The 19,900-nt window shown below is 36.1% G+C and overlaps 1 protein-coding gene across 1 annotated transcript in view; it reads left to right on the top strand.

Annotated features, from left to right (window-relative positions):
• Positions 1-19,900, top strand: part of CHMP2B (charged multivesicular body protein 2B) — a 36,269-nt gene that overhangs the window by 721 nt on the left and 15,648 nt on the right. Inside the window, exon 2 of the mRNA XM_047794373.1 lies at positions 13,939-14,030. Coding sequence (XP_047650329.1) covers positions 13,939-14,030 — 92 coding nt within the window. The remainder of the gene's footprint in view (positions 1-13,938; positions 14,031-19,900) is intronic.

The following is a 19,900-nucleotide window of genomic DNA, read 5'->3' as shown; positions in this document are numbered from 1 at the left end:
GGGAGGGGAAAGTGTAATAGGCTCCAGCTACTAAATGAACTTGCGTTTGGGCCGATCTTGCCCTGGGAACACCTCATCAATAGAGATGTGAAACAAATGCTTCTTGACTGACTTCAGTAGAAAAAATGAAAGAAATGGATTTAGTTTTCATCCTATATTTCTTTCTACCTTATGATTATCTTTTGCTATCTAAAGAGATGTGGTATCTGTTACCTGCATAGAAGTTTACATTTTAAGATACTTGAATTAATTTAGACATTTGCTCAATATCTTGTTAAGGGGAAGAAAAGTGAAGTGTACAGGAAATACAAATTGGTTTTTATAAGCACTGCCTGTAATATATGTTTATGTAGCTTTAATTAATCTTGATATTTTCATTGACTCTACCAGGAATCAAACTCATTCAAGTTATTTAAAAACTATATTTTTCATTACATGTTGAATCTAGGTTGTTGTTGGTTTAATCAAAGAATCACTTCTTTGTAAGGGTCTAACTGCCACAAAAGGAACAGTGGTAGCTAGACAGTGATTGGTACAAACAGGGTATTCAGTCCAGACCTGGGGTAACTCCTTCATTCCTTTGTATTGACTATTCCAATGCCAGCAAAATTATTTTGTGAAGGATGACAAAGGCATTGTCTTTACCCTGTCACCCTACCCTTCACTTCAACATATAATGTCATTTTACCCTTAATTTATCACACAGCGTAATACATTTTTGGTTTCCCTGAGTGGGTGAAATTGCCTTTTATTAACAGAAATACCATTTACAATACCTGAAATAACTACCAGGTGGGTGTAAGAAGTAATGCAATTATGTGAAATGAGTTTTATGTGTGTTTTATTTGAAAACGCTATTTAATTTTTAACATGGCACTTTATTTTTTCAGTGTTTCAGTACTAATATTGTGAGTTTCAGTTATTGTATGGTACTGCAGGGAGGAAAAAGGTTTTTTTTGTTTGTTTGTTTCAGTTTTATAAAGTGAGAATTTACTAAACAGGAAAAGGGTTGCATCTTTCTTACTTTGATGTTACAAATTAAATTTAAAAATTAACTTTAAAAGCCAAACATCCCAGTTTTAGTTGCTTAATATCTGTCAAATATTTTCAAAGGCATAAATTCCAGTTCTTTAGTCTCATTGCTGTGCTTCCTGTCCTTTTGGCAGTCTAGTGACTACTGTACTTGAAGTATAGAGCTGAATTTTAAAAAGATAATTAGGATGTGCTGTGAAGGTTTTAACTGTATACTTATTTGCAGCTGCATTAATTCACCCAAGAAATAATATTTCTGCTAGGTAAACTTATTTGGAGAAAAAGAACTTAAGGACTTTTGGAAGAAACTGTAGTTCCTACTGACTTAAAAATCTGTGCATGATAATTTCTGTATGTAAATTTGGCCACTATATACATTTTCTGTAACTACCAAACAGCATACTTGATGTTTTCTTAAATAATCATGTCAGTTCAGATTACTTAATGACATCTTAATTATAGACCTGTATTTTTATTATTTTGCCTAAAGCTTTACAAATGTTTTTATTCTTTTTTTTATTAAAAAGAAGATGTTTTAAAAGGTGACAGCATTCATCTTAGCAATAATGAGGACTTATATTATGAAATTAAACGTATTCTTAAGCATTTTTCCCAGATCCTTAGACTCGATTATTGATCATAAGATATTTTACTATATGTTGTCTTTTTATCTGTTTCAGCAGTAATGAAATTCTGATACATAAGGAAAATATGTAACTGCTTACAGAGCTAGCGAATAATTGAATCTTTTTTGTGTCTTTGGATTGGCTAGCAGAGTTGCATACTATATCATTAAAGAATACTGCACATGTAAATTAAAAAGGGAGACAACATTACAGCACTTATTACTATTCAGAGTTATGTTTAATTCATTTTTGACACGGAGATGAACAAGTCTCTGCAGTGTATACTTTGTTACAGAAATTAATGAGAATTGTACCTCAGTGCCATAGAAGAGAAAGATTCTTTTGAATTTAAAATCACAGTTGAGTACTTGGTTTTTCTTGTACTGATTTATAGCATGTATACATATATACATGTATGACAGTGGTGTTAGTGTGTTTACCTACAGTGGTCTTTTTTTTTTTTTGGTTTGCTTTTTTTTTTTTTTCTTCTAAGTGGACTAATGATGACCTATTTATTGAAACTAATTATGGACCTGTGATTATACTTATTTAAATTATGAACCTGTAAATCAGGATGCCATGAGGACCTGTCATGAAGGCACAACTAATTATGCCTCTTAAAAAAGTGAAGTTCTTTAAGCACTGTATAATTTTTGTGTTGTCTTCAATAAAGACAAATTTGAGGTCCAACTCTAAGCCAGCACTTTATTAGCATTTTGTATCAGTATCTTATTCAATTTTTAGAAAATTTATAAGTACTATTATTATCCTCACTTCCTAGATGACGAAATTGAGAGCCAAAGAACTAACTTGCCCAAGATCACACAGCTACTAAGTGGCAGAGCCAGAAACCTCATCCCTTTGAGTCTTATCATTGTTTCTTTGTTTCTTATTAGAGATCCTGTGGCACAATTCAATTTTGCTGTTCTTGCTAATAAGTTACATGGGAGTCGCAGCTTTTGGTTGGTACATGTAATGTTTACCTTTTGTCTGAACCAGACTCTTCTCTCACTATTAGTAGTAAAACTGTAGCTTCTAATGCTGGTAACAGCCCTCATTTTCCTGACTCTCTCTTAAGCCAACATTTTCTTAGGAAGTATTGTTCAGTCTTTTTTTGCTTTTCATCTAAATATCTCAAAGGAGTGGTAATGTCTCCTACCTCCACTTGTGTACTTCTCTGACCCCCCACCCTCATCTCCTTCTACAGTGGTTTGCTTTACATCTGATGTAATGAGCTCTTGCTAAAATCATCAGTGACTTCTAGATCACCAAATCCAATGATCCTTTTTAGTGATCATCTTCTGGGGTTATGTTTTGCATTTGGTCTTGATAACGTCTTCCTTGAAATTCTCTTTTAGCTTGTGTAGCCTGACAGTGTTTTAATTTTCCTCAAATTCTTCTAACTACTCTTTTTCCTTTCTTTCTTCCTTCCTCTCTTCCTTTCTTTCTTTTTTTTTTGTTTTTTTTTTTTGTTTGTTTGTTTGTTTCGGTCTTTTTGTCTTTTGTAGGGCCGCTCCTGCGGCATATGGAGGTTCCCAGGCTAGGGGTCCAATTGGAGCTATAGCCGCCAGCCTGTGCCAGAGCCACAGCAACACAGGATCTGAGCCACATCTGTGTTCTACACCACAGCTCATGACAATGCGGATCAAACCTTCAACCTCATGGTTCCTAGTCAGATTCACTAACCACTGAGCCACAATGGGAACTCCTCTTCCTTTGTTATTTTAATCTTCCCTTTAAATATTAATGTTTTGGGCTACCACTACTCTAATTATACATTTTCTCCCTAAGTAATCTTATCTAAACTTTTATTATTTTAGTATATCTCTAGAGATATTTTTTTTGAGTTTCAGATAAGTATACCAATAGTTTGCTGAGTATTTCAACCTAGATGCCCCAGAGTACCTCACATTAAGAGATCCTAAACAGAATTCATCACCATCTCTTACAAGCAACTTCCTTTTCTGAGTTCTCCTCTTCCTGTTTGGCAGTTCTTGATTTTGCCTTCTATCACAATTAATTACCAAGTTCTACTCCTTTTGCCTCTTAAATATTTGGCACATGATCTTTCTTGCTCTTATTCAGATCTCATTTGTCTTGTACTTTACTACATTACTTTTCTGTGTTTCTTTCTTGTACCTTTATAGCCCTTAAATCATTCATCTACCAAGATGCTTGTGTGATTGACATACCTGAAATCCAAATGCTATGCTACTCCTCAGTGTAAACCCATTTGTTGAGTCTTTAGCACCAACAGGATCCAGTGAGTGCTCTTTAACAGGGCAAATATAGCCCTCCTTGATTTGGTCCTTGTCTTTCTTTCTGGCCATGTCTCTGGACATTTTACTGTCCAGCAACACTGTTCTCATATTTGTCTGGATATACCATACTCTTTCTCACTCTGACGTATTTTTGCTTATGATACCTTTATGCATAGAATTCTCTTTTTTTCTTCCTTTAGCTATCCTGAACTCAGGGTTTTATCCTTCTCTAGAAATTCTTCTTTAATGCCACCTGAAACTATGTTAAGTAGTTAAATACTTCACTCTTCATGTATTTTTTTTTTGTTTTTTCATTTTTTTTTGTTTGTTTAGCATCTGCTTCTTGACTTGCTTTCTCCAGAATTAAAGTAGATATTTACACACTTCCAAAGTAGGATTAGGCTTATTCTAAGTTTTTCCTGTATTCGATATTTGTTGTCGAGTCTAAAGCATAAAAGAAAAATAACTCTGCAGCATTTTAGAATTTACAGACTGAATTCCAAAATAGTAGCGTTTACTAACCAAAAGTAGTGTTCCCAGTACCCAGAGCTTACTATAGTCTACATTCATATTATCACCCCCTACCTTGAACCTCAGTGCAAATTTGGAGATAATTTTAGGAATGATACTGACAGAAGAGGAACAAAGCTTCTTGGGTTTTCCCTCATTGGGGTGGTATCCATGTATGCTAGTGGTCTAGAGCTCAGAACTGTGAATCTTTGACTAAGTTGGATAAATATGTCAAGAGTCAGTTGTGATGCTGCATTTCTGATAGCTCAGGAGGGAATAAAATCCACCATCTAATTAAACTAAATCCCCTCTAGAAATGTTTCTGCTTTCTTCTAAATAAAATACAACAATATCATGGTGCTTCCTAGAGTACTGTAGTGTTCCCTTGGTGCTAATTATTCTGAATATTTAAAACTCAAATTTTGGAGTTCCTCTCATGGCTCACAGTGCGTGAGGATGCAGGTTCGATCCCTGGCCTTGCTCAGTGGGTTAAGGATCTGGCATTGCTGTGAGCTGTGGTGTAGGTCACAGATGTAGCTCAGATCCTGAGTTGCTGTGGCGTAGGCCAGAGGCTTCAGCTCCAATCCGACCTCTAGCCTGGGAACCTCCAAATGCCATGGGTGTGGCCCTAAAAAAAACAAACAAACCCTCAAATTTTATTTTCTGTTTGGTTTCTACATTATTGGAACACTGAAGAAAGGTAATTGAATGTGGGATTCAGGAGCACAGTACCCTCAGCATTTTTCTGAGGAAAAGTTCTCCAACTTTTAGAATGGTTATTTTTTTTAATTTTTATTTAATTTTTTGTCTTTTCTAAAGTCACCTGCTGCATATGGAGGTTCCCAGGCTAGGGGTCGAATTGGAGCTGTAGCTGCCAGCCTACACCAGGGCCACAGAAACTCAGGATCTGAGCTGAGTCTGCGACCTACACCACAGCTCACTGCAGTGCTGGATCCTTAACCCACTGAGCAAGGCCAGGGATCAAACCCACAACCTCATGATTCCTAGTCGGATTTGTTCACCATTGAGCCACAATGGGAACTCCTAGAATGGTATTTCTGTAGGAAAATGTTTTCTCTATTTCTCCATCTTTAGCATAACAGCAAAGAAGTATTTCTTTTCACTCTACCATTTTCTACCTTTAAGTCCATATGTCTGTGAGATTGTTCTTTCAGAGGATTTTTCCCTCATTCCCTCACTTATCTAAGCTGAAAAATGTCCTTTGACAGTTTTCTGAACTGAAGCTCTTATTGATTGATAATGGTACCAAAGCCTGTGTATTTGAGAACCACATGAGACCCAAAGATCTGCTGACAGATCTTCCTTCAGCTCTTTAAAATACTATTTTAATAATAATAATAAATTCCTCAGAGCTTGAGTGATGTTCAAGATTTTACTGGCAGAGGGGAAAAAAAAATTCCTTGTTACTTCCTTTTATGCTACCATAGGGCGGGACCCCTATTCTCTCCTTAGTGTCCCACCTCTTCCTTGCAAGCAAGTCCTGCTGAGTCTTTAACTTCATCCTAGTTCCCAAATGGATCCTTGGCTCCCTGGACCATATGTAGAATAAAGCTGTTGGTATGATCCTCTCTGTCCTTTCTGTTTCCCATAGTTGTTTTTATTTTTGTTTTTACTTTTTCTTTACCATGTATCAAAACTGGTTAATTAGGCAGATACCATTCCTCCCTGATTTCTGATATACCATTTCCAAAGCCTGAGAAACAAAGTTGCTTTGCATATCACATTCTGATTTCTCCCTCCCACTCTCTCATTGTCATTGTTCTTCTGCCTCTGAGTAAGTTTGGTTTTTACAGCCAGCATTTTCTAGTTATTGACCTTAAATATTCTTCTTACCCTTTAACCTTTGAGTTTGCAGCATTTTTACAGTTTTTTTCTCCCCATCAATCCAAGAGGATGGCATATCCCCACATGGCGAGGTTCCCCATTCCCCTTTACTCTTAATTGGTGAGCTCCGCCATCTCTTCTCTAGCTGAACTCACACTCCAGCTCTTCAGTTCATAGCCACAGTCAGGGTTTATATAATCTCCCTTATCCCACTCTACCACAGCTAGAGTACCTACTGTTTCCACTGATACAGACTAACAGAACTTGCAGATGAAATCTAAGGCAGAAGCTCACTTTCTTCTCTGATCTTGATCTCCAAAAGCCTGTTAATGGAGATGCTGAAGCAAGATGTTCAAGCATTTCATGCTCCTATGTCAGTTCATGTGTGGTGAGATCCAGGACAATTGATAGGCAATTAAGTTGCATGATCAAAATAATATTTTCTCTGAAGAAATATGTTTAAAAGCAGATAATATATTAGATTAAAAAAGTCCATCATTATCTTGATGCCAGGAAGATGTTACCAGAATCTGGGTCCTTGTTCACACAGTCGAAGAATGAACTCCGCAAACACACAGGCACCAGGGAAGCGGTCTTGTGTGTGTGTGTGTGTGTGTGTGTGTCTTTTGGCTATTTTTGGGGCCGCTCTCATGGTATATGGAGGTTCTCAGGCTAGGGGTCGAATTGGAGCCACAGCCACAGGCCTACGCCAGAGCCCTATCAACGCAAGATCTGAACCGCATCTGCAAACTACACCACAGCTCACAGCAATGCCGGATCCTTAGCCCACTGAGCAAGGCCTGGGATCGAACCCTCAACCTCATAGTTCCTAGTCCAGTTGGATTCGTTAACCACTGTGAACTCCCAAACAGTCTTTATTACAGGAAAGCAAATAGCTCCCAGGGCTGCTGGGGGGTTGAGAGGAGCCCCCCCCCCCCCATTCTCTATTGTCCTATAGGGGTTTTTAATCCCTTAAAGATGGGAGGGTACCAACATGGGGTCTAGAAAGATATGGTGTTTTCCCATTGGCCTTGCTCAGTTATCTATATTAGTCCTTATCCAGTAGGCGTGGAAATGTCCTGTAGGTCTCCTGGTTTCTTTGCCTTTTTCTTCCCATAAACTGGGTCACAGGGGATTAGAGATTAATGTCCTTCTGGGTTTAGGTACACTCCCTATAGTAAACAAGGCCTGGGGATGTTGCTCCCTGGAGCCCTTAAACCACAAATGTTAATCAATGGCCATATCAAAGAATGCACCTGAGTTAATATTCTGCCTCAGTCTTACAGTAAAGCACAAAACCCAATACATGGTGGAGTGGATGCTGTTTAGGAGACCAGCTTGTATCCCCTGAATATTATGAACTCTGAGTTGTGTCTCAGTGCTACTGGGGCAGTAATTCTGAACTACCTTGCAAGCTTGAGACAGGCCCCCTCCTTTCTTTCGAAAGATAGTACTTTAAAGGATATTATTCACAAATTAATGAGTTCCGTATTTACATTTGGTAACTACTTTTTTCTTTAATCCACAGATGTGCAAATGGTATGTAAATAAGTAGGGTCTAGAAGGGCAGCCTTAATTCAAGTTGGAGCTTGGCCTCAAACCCCAGTAGGGAGTTCTAGTGAGCTAGGCTAGACAACATGTGAGGCCTTTTTAGATTTTTTTTTTTTTGGCTTTTTTTCTTTCGTTTTTTCTGTAAGCAGAGAGACCTTATTGACTTGGAACCAAAGAGTATAAAATGACCTTTTCTATGTCTTCTTAAGTCTAAAATTTAAGTCAGTGATCTTAGCACTCTTATGTACTCATGTGTTAATTAGTTCAGTAAGAAGAGCCAAAAAAGCTCAAGACAGGCATTTGATTCCCATAGTGGAGTTGGCCTAAGTGGCCCTTTCTAAGTGTTGTGCTAGATATGGGTGAGGAAAAGAGTGTTGGGTAGGATAGTTCCTAGGGTTTTTGTACCTAACCAGATGGTAACAGAGCATACCATAGGCATATCCATGTACTTTTGACATTTTAACCATTTGAAAATTTCATGTAATCACCTATTACTTCATAATACTGTTTTTTTTTTGTTTTTGTTTAGTCTTTTTAGGGCCACACAGGAGGCATATGGAGGTTCCCAGGCTCGGGGTTGAATCAGAGCTGTAGCTGCTAGCCTACACCAGAGCCACAGCAACGCTGGATCCGAGCCACATCTGTGACCTACACCACAGATCACAGCAATGCCAGATCCTTAACCCACTGAGCAAGGCCAGATATCGAACCTGTGTTCTCATGGATATTAGTCAGATTCATTTCCGCCGAGCCACAATTGGAACTCTGAGGAACTTCTTAACAAGAAATCAGACCTACTAAAAAATAAATATAATGGAAAATAAACTTGGCCTTAAAAACATTAAAAATGTTTCAGAGCCATCCTCATGTTATTCCTTCTGAATTTTCTGAAGATCATTATTAACTGTGAGTTTAGTATAGGGACTATTTTTAAAAAAATTAAAGATTAATTTGTTTTATAAAATATGCCTACCATCTCATATGAAAAAATATTTTACTGTCTTTTTCTACTTTGCATAATATATTTTAAAGTATTATGACTGTTTCAGTATATAACATTAGATACTCTCGGTTTATAGCTTAGATCTACTTAAATATTAATAGGTCTATTAAGAATAGGCTATGGAATATGCAATAATTAATTTCTTTATTTTCCTCCTTTAATATACAGTGACAGTTATGGTAAATATAGTTGCATAAAATTAAGAAAAGTAAAGTCAGGCTGTTTTGAATAAATTATATAATTTGTTGAAACTTCCTGTTATAATACTTGTTTTTCGATAAAGACGGCTATACTCTGGTTGGTTTTTTTTTTTTTTTTGCTTTTTGCTTTTTGCTTTTTGCAGAATAGAAGTTCCCAGGCTAGGGGTTGAATTGGAGCTACAGCTGCCAGCCTCTGCCACAGCCGCAGCAATGTGGGATCCGAGCCACGTCTGCAACCTACACCACATCTCATGGCAACGCCAGATCCTTAACCCACTGAGCAAGGCCAGGGATCGAATGCACATCCTCATGGATCCTAGTCGGGTTCGTTTACCACTGAGCCACGAAGGGAACTCTCTGTACTCTGTTCTTTACTCTGATTCTCTGACACCATCTAGGTGTCTCCAACAATTTAGTCAATCCTAACACTGGAGTTAGCACAGACTCCATAGGCTAAGGGCTCAGTCCCACAAGACTGTCCTCACTTAAGAGGCCAGTCACAAGTCACAGGTTGCCACCAGTACTTCTGATTGACTGGCTATAAATTTCGGCATCACCGCAACTCTCTTCTGAGGTTTGATAATTCATTAGAACAACTCTCAGAACTCAGGAAAGTACTTTCATTACAGTTATTATAAGAATACATCATGGAACAGCCAAATGGAAGTTATTATTCGGGGTGGGTGGTTAGAGTTTCTAAGCCCTCTCTGGACATGTCACCTTCCCAGAACCTCTATGTGTTTACCAACCAGAAACTCTTCTAGTCTCTTTGTTCAGGAGTTTTTGTAACCCAATTTCCAGCCCTACATAGCTCTTCCCCTAAGTGGTAGGGCTGAAAGTCCTCACCCTCTAATCATATATTTGGTCTTTCTGGTCACTAGTCCCATCCTGAAGCTGCCCTTCTCTGAGTCAAAGATATTCCTCTCACTCAGGGAATTCCAAGAGTTTATGGAGCTCTGTGCCAAGAACTGAGGACAAAGTCCAAATATACATCAACAATGCATATTCATATACTAAATGTTCTTAGAAGACTGGAAGCAAATAAATAGGTTTGATTTTTTTTGAACTTGAAAATTTCCCCAGTATAACTGTATAGAATACCTGCTTCCTTGGAGTTGCTGTTGTGGCTCAGCAGGTTAAAAACCTGAGAGAGTCTCTGTGACGATGCAGGTTCAATTCCTGGCCTCGCTCAGTGGGTTAAGGATCCATCCTTGCCACAAGCTGTGGTATAGGTCACAAATGCTTCTTGGATCTGGTGTTGCTGTAGCTGTGGTGTAGGCCAGCAGCTGCAGCTGATTCGACCCCTAACCTGGAAACTTACATATGCCACAGGTGCAGCCCTAAAAAAAAACAAAAAGCAAAACAAACAAAAACCAAAAAACTATCTCCTTCGTCTTTTTAAAATGAAATATGCATTTCCCATTAGAAGAAGGTAGGTGAAGTGAGAGTCAGCTGTCGTTTCATCTCCCATATAGATATTGTATGGTTTCCTATTCCCATATTTAAGGACATATAGAGTGTGTTGTTCGCAAATCCTGAGCATGAGATATCCACCAATATAACTTCATTGACAAACAGAGTGAGCAAAGCAGGGAAAATAGATGTCTTCTATGTAGGATGTAGGAGCTCTGGCATCTTATTTTAACTTTTATTCAGGAAGTCATTGTAATTGATTAGTTATGTTCTGTATAATAACTTGAAATATTTTTCATCCTGTTTGAACTGTGTATTTTTAATATGGATCTATATTTATAGGGATTATGTCTTTGATAACTTCACTTTTTGTTTTCCTAAAAGCTTCATAGCATAATATTATATTTAAAATTAGAGGCCTTGGAATCAGAATGTCTGTATATGAATCATAGCACTTTTTTCTCTTGGGCAGATTACCTCCTCTGAAAAAAGTGAGGTAATAGTCTCTACCTTTTGGGGTTGTTGTGAAGCACTTTGTACAGTGCCTGTTACTTAGTATAATTAGTTATTTGTGTTGTGAATAAAGTTAAAACAGAAATGTGTAGAACCATCACAAAAAGGGTAATAGTTGCTGGCTTTGTTGCTGTTTTAATTTGGATGAAATTCACATAACATTAATGATTTTATTTTATTTATTTATTTAGCTTTTTAGGGCCACACCTGCAGCATATGGAAGATCCCAGGCTACAGGTTGAATCAGAGTTTCTACACCATAGCCACGGCAGCGTGGGATCTGAGCTGAGTCTGCAACCTACACCACAGCTTATGGCAATGATGGATCCTTAACCCACTGAGTGAGGCCAGGGATTGAACCCACATCCTCATGGATACTAGTTGGGTTTGTTACCACTGAGCCACAAGGGGACCTCCCACATTAACCATTTTAAAAATGAACAGGTCAGTGACATTTTGTACATTCACAATGTGTATAACCACCAGAACAAGTTTTGAAACATTTATCACCTCAAAATAAAACCCTGACTCCATTAAGCAGTGACTCACCAGGCTCCCTTTTTTCCAACTCCTTGCAACTTTCAGCCTGCTTTCTGACTTTGTGGATTTACCTATTCTGGATATTTCATGTAACTGTAATCATAAAAGACCATTTGTATCTGCCTTCTTTCGTTTAACATAATACTTTGGAGGTTTATGCATGTGGTAATATGTATCAGTACTTCATTTATGTCTATAGCTGAATAATATTCCATTATAATCATATATATAATCATATATATGATTATATATATGATTATATATGATCATATATAATCATATATATAATCATATATATATAATCATATATATAATCATATATAATCATATATTTGTTTATTCATTCATTTGTACATTTGAGTTCTTTCTACCTTTTGGCTATTGTAAATAGTGCTTCTATGACCATTTGTGTAGAATATTTGTTTAGATACCTATTTCAGTTCTTTCGGGTAAATACCTAGGAGAGGAATTGTAAGGTGACTTGGTAATTTTATGTTTAACTTTTTGAGGAACCACCAAACTGTTAGTCACAGTGGTTGAAATAATTTACATCCCTACTGTCAATGTTCAAATGTACCAGTTTCTTCATCCTCATCAATACCTGCTTTCTGCCATTTTGACAGATGTGAAGTGGTATATCTCTTTCCCTTATGAATGAGATTTTGAATCTTTTCTATTTGTTCATTGGCCATTTGAATATCTTTTTTGGAGAAATGTCTATTCAAGTCCTTCACTCATTTATTAATTGGGTTGTCTTTTATTTTTGAGTTGTAAGAGTTCTTTATATTTTCCAGTACTAGACTCATATATAATCAGATGTTTTCTTCTGTTTTCTGCATTGTCTTTTCATTTAATAATTGCCTTTGATACACAGCTTTTAATTTTTATGAAGTCCAAATTATTTTTTTCTTTGTTGCCTGTGCTTTTGGTGTCATATCTAAGAATCTATTGCCAAATCCCAGATTATACAGATTTATTCCTGTGTATTCTTATAAGAGTTTTATCATTTTCCTCTTATATTTGGCTCATTAATCTTTTTTGAGTTTATTTTCCTTTTTTTTTTTTGTCGTTGTTGTTGTTGCTATTTTTTTTTTTTGTCGTTGTTGTTGTTGCTATTTCTTGGGCCGCACCACCGGCCTACGCCAGAGCCACAGCAACGCAGGAACCGAGCCGCGTCTGCAACTTATACCACAGCTCACGGCAATGCCGGATCGTTAACCCACTGAGCAAGGGCAGGGATCGAACCCGCAACCTCATGGTTCCTAGTCGGATTCGTTAACCACTGCGCCACAACGGGAACTCCTGAGTTAATTTTTATGTATGGTTTTAGGTAGGGGTCCACTGTCATTCTTTTTCATGTTTTTCCCAGTGCCATTTGATGAAGAGACTATTTATTTGTTTTGGTAGTAGTGGTTTTAAATCTACCTCTTTTACTAAAAAGGTGCTCTAGTGAAGTGATTAAGATCACCAACTCAGGAGATAACACTTGGATCCAAATCTGGCATCCCTGCTTACTATGTTGGGACCTTGGGCATGTTATTTAAATTTCCTAACACTCAATTTTCTTATATACAACATAATAGAAAAACCAACTCCATAGCATTATTGTGAACATTTTACAGTATAATATTTGTAAAGCACTTAGCAAGATTCCTGACAGTGAGAGAGCAGTTTGGGCAAGAATTACAATCCATGTTTGTGATCCTTTGAAGAAATTACTGTTTAGTAACAACTAACCCAAAACTATAGTCCATTAGGCTTAGACTTAACTAATACTGCTGATTCTTCAGATGATAAGAGTGATGGATCCAGATGAATTGAGATAAATTAGAAAGACATTAACAATGAGTGGACACTTAACAGTCTATCAGTACATTGTGTGTGTTATTTACCGCTTAACAAACAATTCCTGTTTTGTAAGAAACCTAAAGTTTAGAGTATTAACTATTATATAAGGATCAAATGGCAGAGGTGCAATTCAAATCCAGATGTTTTTCATTGGAAAGTTTGCTGCTTCACTCTGTTATGATTACTTAGTGAAGAAAAAAAAGATTTAACAAACACATTGCCTATCTTCCTTCTTAGAATTTCATATTAATACTGGAGTAAGGAGAGGTGAAAAGGGTGTGTGTGTGTGTGTGACATATATATGCACCATATAAAACATTGTATACTAATCAATTCTCTAAGGGAATATTTTATTGTGATTTATATTACTTTTGGCTTACCCTTAGACTATAGCATATTTGCACTTCTATAGTTTTTTTAATAATTCAACTTCTAACATTTGTCTAATTTTTTAGTATATTGAATTAAAACCAAACATTTTAATATCTAGTAAATTAGGTTTATTTTTTATTGAGATTTTTAAGTTCAATATTTTAAAAGGTATTGAAGAAGATTTTAAAACCCATACATTTAGATTTCTTTTGTGGTTCTCCTAGATGTAATAAAAGAACAGAATCGAGAGTTACGAGGCACACAGAGAGCTATAATCAGAGATCGGGCAGCTTTAGAGAAACAAGAAAAACAGCTGGTAAGTAGAACATTAAATTTCAGTTTAACTTTTCAAACAAATTTAGAAATTAGTGTTGGAATAATTAGCTAACTAGGAAAAAGACACATGGCAGGTGGTAAGTGATTTACTTTAAGATATGGCATTTAACGCCTTCCTGCAATTTCTGCTTACCTTTGTTTACTGTGTCGTTTTGCTGACTTCTATCAGGAATCTCTATTCTGCTGATTATAAAATCACATTGTTCTTCAGTTGGTGAAAGACATGAATGTCTAAGAAGAAATATTGCTCAAAATAAAGGCCCCTTCTCAGTTAACAGTAAAAATAAAATAGTCGTAGAAAACAAGAGAGAGGTTATAAGAAAACAATTATGTTAACTCATAGGCACCTTATTTGATATTTTAACTATTAGTGGGTCTGTGATAATGAGTGTACTTTTTAAAATAGCTTATCTGACTATCTTTAAATATTTTTATGTTGTTTTAAAATGTATGTTGCTGGCCTGCTGGTTTGGTGTTGTCCCTGCTGTGGCTCAGGTTCCATCCCTGGCCTGGGAACTTCTGCATGCTACAGGCGAGGCCAAAACATAAATAAATAATAAAATAAAATATATGTTGTTTAAAGTATTTTTAAAAACTAGCATGATTGAGGTATAATTGACATGCAACTCACCGTACATTTTTAAAGCATGCAATTTGATACATTTTGCCATATGTATTAACTCATGAAGGTAATGAACATATCTAACATCACCCAAAGTTTATTTCCTTTGTACTCCCTTATACCCATCCTAGCCTGTCTCCTGCCCCAATTAGGCAAACAATCGTCTGTGATTATAGATTAATTTACATTTTTTAGAATTTTATATAAATGGAATCATAAAATGAATTTTTTAATATGGCTTCTTTCATAATTTCATAATATGGCTTCAATCATAATTATTTTAAGATTAATTAGTGTTGTCACATGTATCAATATTAACTCTTTTTTTATTGATTAATGTTATTACATTGTGTGGATATTTCACAATTTGTTTATCCATTCATCAGCCAATGGACATTTGGGTTATATCCAGGTTTTGTCTATTTTAAATAAAGTTGCTATAAGCAGTCAATTGAAGCCTTTATTTGAACATATGTTTCCTAGGAGTGGGGTTGCTGTGTAGATCACAGGTTAAATGTATGCTTGACTATATAAAAATGCTAAACAATTTTGCACAGTTGTTTTTCCCATGAGTTATATATGCAAGTAAAGTTGTTTCATATCGCAGCCAGTAGTTGGAGTTGACAGTCTGTTTATTTTAGCCATTCTGGTGGTATGTAGTAAATTGGTATTTGAAATTACATTTCTCTAATCATTAATGATATTTAGCATCTTTTCCTGTGCTTATTTGCTAGTTACATATCTTCTTTGCCAAAGTTCTGTTGAAATATTTTACCCATCTTTTTCATCAACTTGTTTTCTAATTATTAAGTTGTAAGAGTTTTTAATATATTCTGGATACAAGTACTTCATTAAATATATGTTTTGCAGATATTTTTTCCAGTTCTTGGCCTGGTTACTTATTTTCCTGGAAGAGTCTCTTTTGAGGAACAGAAGATTTTTATTTTTATTAAGTGTAATTTATTACTTGTTTTTGTTCTGTGATTAGTACTTATAGCATCCTGTTTAAGAAATCTGCCTAACCCAAAGTCACTAATATTCTCTTATGTTTTCTTCTAGAACCATTATAGTTTTAGATCTTACATTTAGGACTATGAATCTCATTGAATTAAATTTTAACCACATTTTCAGATAGGTAGGTGGGTAAGTAGGATAGGTAGGTAAGGGTGGAGCTTTATGTTTTGCATATGGAAATTCAGTTGTTCTGATACCATTTGTTGTTGACATCTTTCTCTGTTCCACCAGTCATCTTTGTGGAAAATCAGTTGTCCACATACACATGGGCCACATTTTTAACTCTCTGGTATTCCATCGACCTATGTGACTGTTCTTAAGCTAGCACCCCACTGTTTTTACCATAGCTTAATAATTAAGTCTTAAAGTTATATAGCATTAACCCTTCAGCTCTGTACTTCTCTTTTTCAAAATTGTTTTGGCTATTTTAGGTACTTTGTATTTCCATATGAACTTTAAAATAAACTTGTCAATTTATACAAAAGAAAGGATCAGATTTTGATTGGGATTACATTGAACCAATTTGGGAAGATTTGACATCTTAATATTAAGTCTTCCAATCCATAAGCATGCTCTCTTGTTCCATTTATTTCAATTTTAAATTTTTCTCAGCAGTATTTGTACTTGTAATTATACTGGTCCTGTGCTTCTTTCATTAGATTTCTGCTTTTTTGTTGCTGGTATATAAAAACACATTCCTTTTTTCATATATTGATCTTTTATCCTATAACCTTATTGAACTCACTTATTCTAGTAGCCCTTTTATGGATACCTTTAGATTTCTACATAGGCAATAGTACCATCTGAGAATAAATAAAACTTTTTGTCTTCCTCCTCAATCTTGATGCTTTTTTGTTTTTCATTCCTTATTACACTGGCCAGAATTTTAACAGAACACTGTTAAAAGTAGTGATAACTTCATCTTTTTATTGATCTTATGGAAAAACATTCAGTCTTTCACTATTAAGTATGATATTAACTGTAGGCTTTTTGTGGAGGAAGTCCTCAGATTGAGAAGGTTCCTTTTTCATCTAGTTTGTTGAGTGTTTTTAGTTTTTTACCAGGAATAAATTTTATCACTTTTTTCTTCTTTTTTTGCACCTGTGGAAATAATGATCATGTAGTTTTTCTTCTTTAGTCTCTTAATGTAGTGAATTACATCATCGATGGAGTTTCTGAAGTTGAATCAAGCTTTTTTCTTTGCTACTGAGATAAGCTTCATTGGTAATGATGAATTTTTTTAAAAATATTTTTATTAAGAAGTTCCTCTTGGTGTTCCCATTGTGGTACAGTGGTTAACGAATCCGACTAGGAACCATGAGGTTGCGGGTTCGGCCCCTGCCCTTGCTCAGTGGGTTAAGGATCCGGTGTTGCCATGAGCTGTGGTATAGGTCGCAGATGCAGCTCGGATCTGGCATTGCTGTGACTGTGGCCTAGGCCAGCGGCTACAGCTCTGATTCGACCCACAGCCTGGGACCTCCGAATGCCGGAGGTGCAGCCCTAAAAAGACCAAAAAAAAAAAAATTAAAATTAAAAATTGCTGAAATTTTCATACAAATATTATCATCTGTGTTCATAAAAGCTATTTCTATAATTATCATTTTGTATAGTGTCTTTGTGTGATTTTACCATCAGAATACTGCTGACCTTAAAGTATGAGGCAAATTTCGCTTAATGTTTACTGGAATGGTTTGTGTATTTCTTCCTTTAATGTTTGAAAGGATCCTAAAGTTATTGGGAGTGAAGTTTTCTTTGTGGATAGATTTTTAAACCATAAATTCAACTTTTAGAAAAAGATATATAATGCATTGGGCTATCTGTCTTTTGCTTTGTTTTGGCTACACTCATGGCCAGGGATCAGACCTGAGCCATGTAAGCAGCACAAGCCACTGCAGTTACAACATTGGATCCTTAACCCACTGCGCCACAAGGGAACTCCTATCTGCCTCTTTGAATGAGCTTTTTAGTGTGCATCTGTCAAGGAATTTGTCCATTTCTACTAAATTTTATTTTTTTCAATTTTTTATGCTGATTTTTATTTTTTCCATTATAGCTAGTTTACAGTGTTCTGTCAGTTTTCTACTGCACAACAAGGTGACCCAGTCAAACATACGTATATACATTCTTTTTTCTCAAATCATGCTCCATTACAACTGACCAGACATAGTCTCCAGTGCTATACAGCAGGATCCTATTGCTTATCCATTCTAAAGGCAGTAGTTTGCATCTATTAACCCCAAATTCCCAGTCCCTCCCACACCCTCCCTTTCCCTCTTCTCAACAAGAAGTCTGTTCTCCAAGTCCATGATTTTCTTTTCTGTGGAAAGGTTACTTTGTGCCATATATTAGATTCCAGGTATAAGTGAAATCATATGGTTTTTGTCTTTCTTTTTCTGACTTACTTCACTTAGTATGAGAGTCTCTAGTTCCATCCATTTTGCTGCAAATGGCATTATTGTGTTATTTTTTATGTCTGAGTATTCCTCTGTGTGTGTGTGTGTGTGTGTGTGTGTGTGTGTATCACATATTCCTAATCCAGTCATCTGTTGATGGACATTTAGGTTGTTTCCGTGTCTTGCCATGTCTTGGCTATTGTGAATATTGCTGCAATGAACATGTGGGTGCATGTGTCTTTTTTAAAGTTTTCTGATGTATGCCCAAGAGTGGGATTACTGGCTCATATGGTGGTTCTATGTATAGTTTTCTAAGGTACCTCCACACTGTTTTCCATAGTGGTTGTACCAATTTACATTCCCACCAACAGTGCAAGAGGGTTCCCTTTTCTCCATACCCTCTCCAGCATTTGTTATTTGAGGACTTATTAGTGATGGCCATTCTGACTGGTGTGAGGTGATACCTCATAGTAGTTTTGCTTTGTATTTCTCTAATAATCAGTGATGTTGAGCATTTTTTCATGTGCTTGTTGGCCATCCGTTTATCTTTAGAGAAATGTCTATTCAGGTCTTTTGCCCATTGTTCAGTTGGGTTGTTGGCATTTCTGCTGTTGAGTTGTTTAAGTGTTTATATATTTTAGATATTAAGCGCTTGTCAGTTGGATCCTTTGAAACTCTTTTCTCCCATTCTGTAAGGTTTTGCTTTGTTTTTTTTTTTTTTTTCTCTTACCCTTTGCTGTGCAAAAGCTTGTCAGTTTGATTAGGTCCCATTGGTTTATTTTTGTTTTTATTTCTGTTGCTTTGGGAGACTGACCTGAGAAAACATTTGTAAGATTGATATCAGAGAATGTTTTGCCTATGTTCTCTTCCAGAGGTTTGATGGTGTCTTGTCTTATGTTTAAGTCTTTCAGCCATTTTCAGTTTATTTGTTCATGGTGTGACAGTGTGTTGCAGTTTCACTGTTTTACATGAGGCTGCCCAGTTTTCTCAGCACCGGTTTCTGAAAAGACTGTCTTTTTTCCCGTTTTATATTCTTGCCTTCTTTGTTGAAGATTAATTGACCGTAGCTGTCTGGGTTTATTTCTGGGTTCTCCATTCTGTTCCTTTGGTCTGTATGTCTGTTTTGGTACCAGTACCACACTGTCTTGATTACCTTGGGTTTGTAATAAATATTGTTTGAAGTCTAGGAGAGTTATGCCTCCTACTTGCTTTTGTTCCTCAGAGTTGCTTTGGCAATTTTGGTGGGTCTTTTGTGGTTCCAATAAATTTTTGGATTGCTTGTTCTAGTTCTGTGAAAAATGTCATGGGTAATTGGACAGGGATTGCATTGAATCTGTAGATTGCTATGGGTAGTGTGGCATAAAATTTTTATAATAATTTTTCCAACTCAGGAGCATGGTATATCTTTCCATTTCTTTGCATCCTCTTTATTTCTTTGATTAATGTTGTATAGTTCTCAGCATATATGCCTTTCACCTCCTTGGTCAGGTGTATTCCCAAGTATTTGATTTTTTGGGGTAATTTTAAATGGAACTGTATCTTTGTATTCCTTTTCTAATATGTCATTGTTAGTATACAGAAATGCAACTGATTTCTGAGTGTTAATCTTATATCCTGCTACTTTGCTGAATTTGTTGATCAGTTCAATTAGTTTTTGGGTTGAGTCTTCAGGGTTTTCTATATATAGTATCATGTCATCTGCGTACAGATGCATATAATTTTACCTCTTCTCTTCCAATTTGGATACATTTTCTGTCCTTAGTTTGTCTGATTGCTGTGGCTAGGACTTCCAATAATATGTTGAATAAAAGTGGTGAGAGT

This window comes from Phacochoerus africanus, chromosome 1 (assembly GCF_016906955.1).
Source record: "Phacochoerus africanus isolate WHEZ1 chromosome 1, ROS_Pafr_v1, whole genome shotgun sequence".
NCBI classification, from domain to species: Eukaryota; Metazoa; Chordata; class Mammalia; order Artiodactyla; family Suidae; genus Phacochoerus; species Phacochoerus africanus.
The sequence above is the reverse complement of the archived record's forward strand: the minus strand, read 5'-3'. Positions and strand labels throughout refer to the sequence as shown.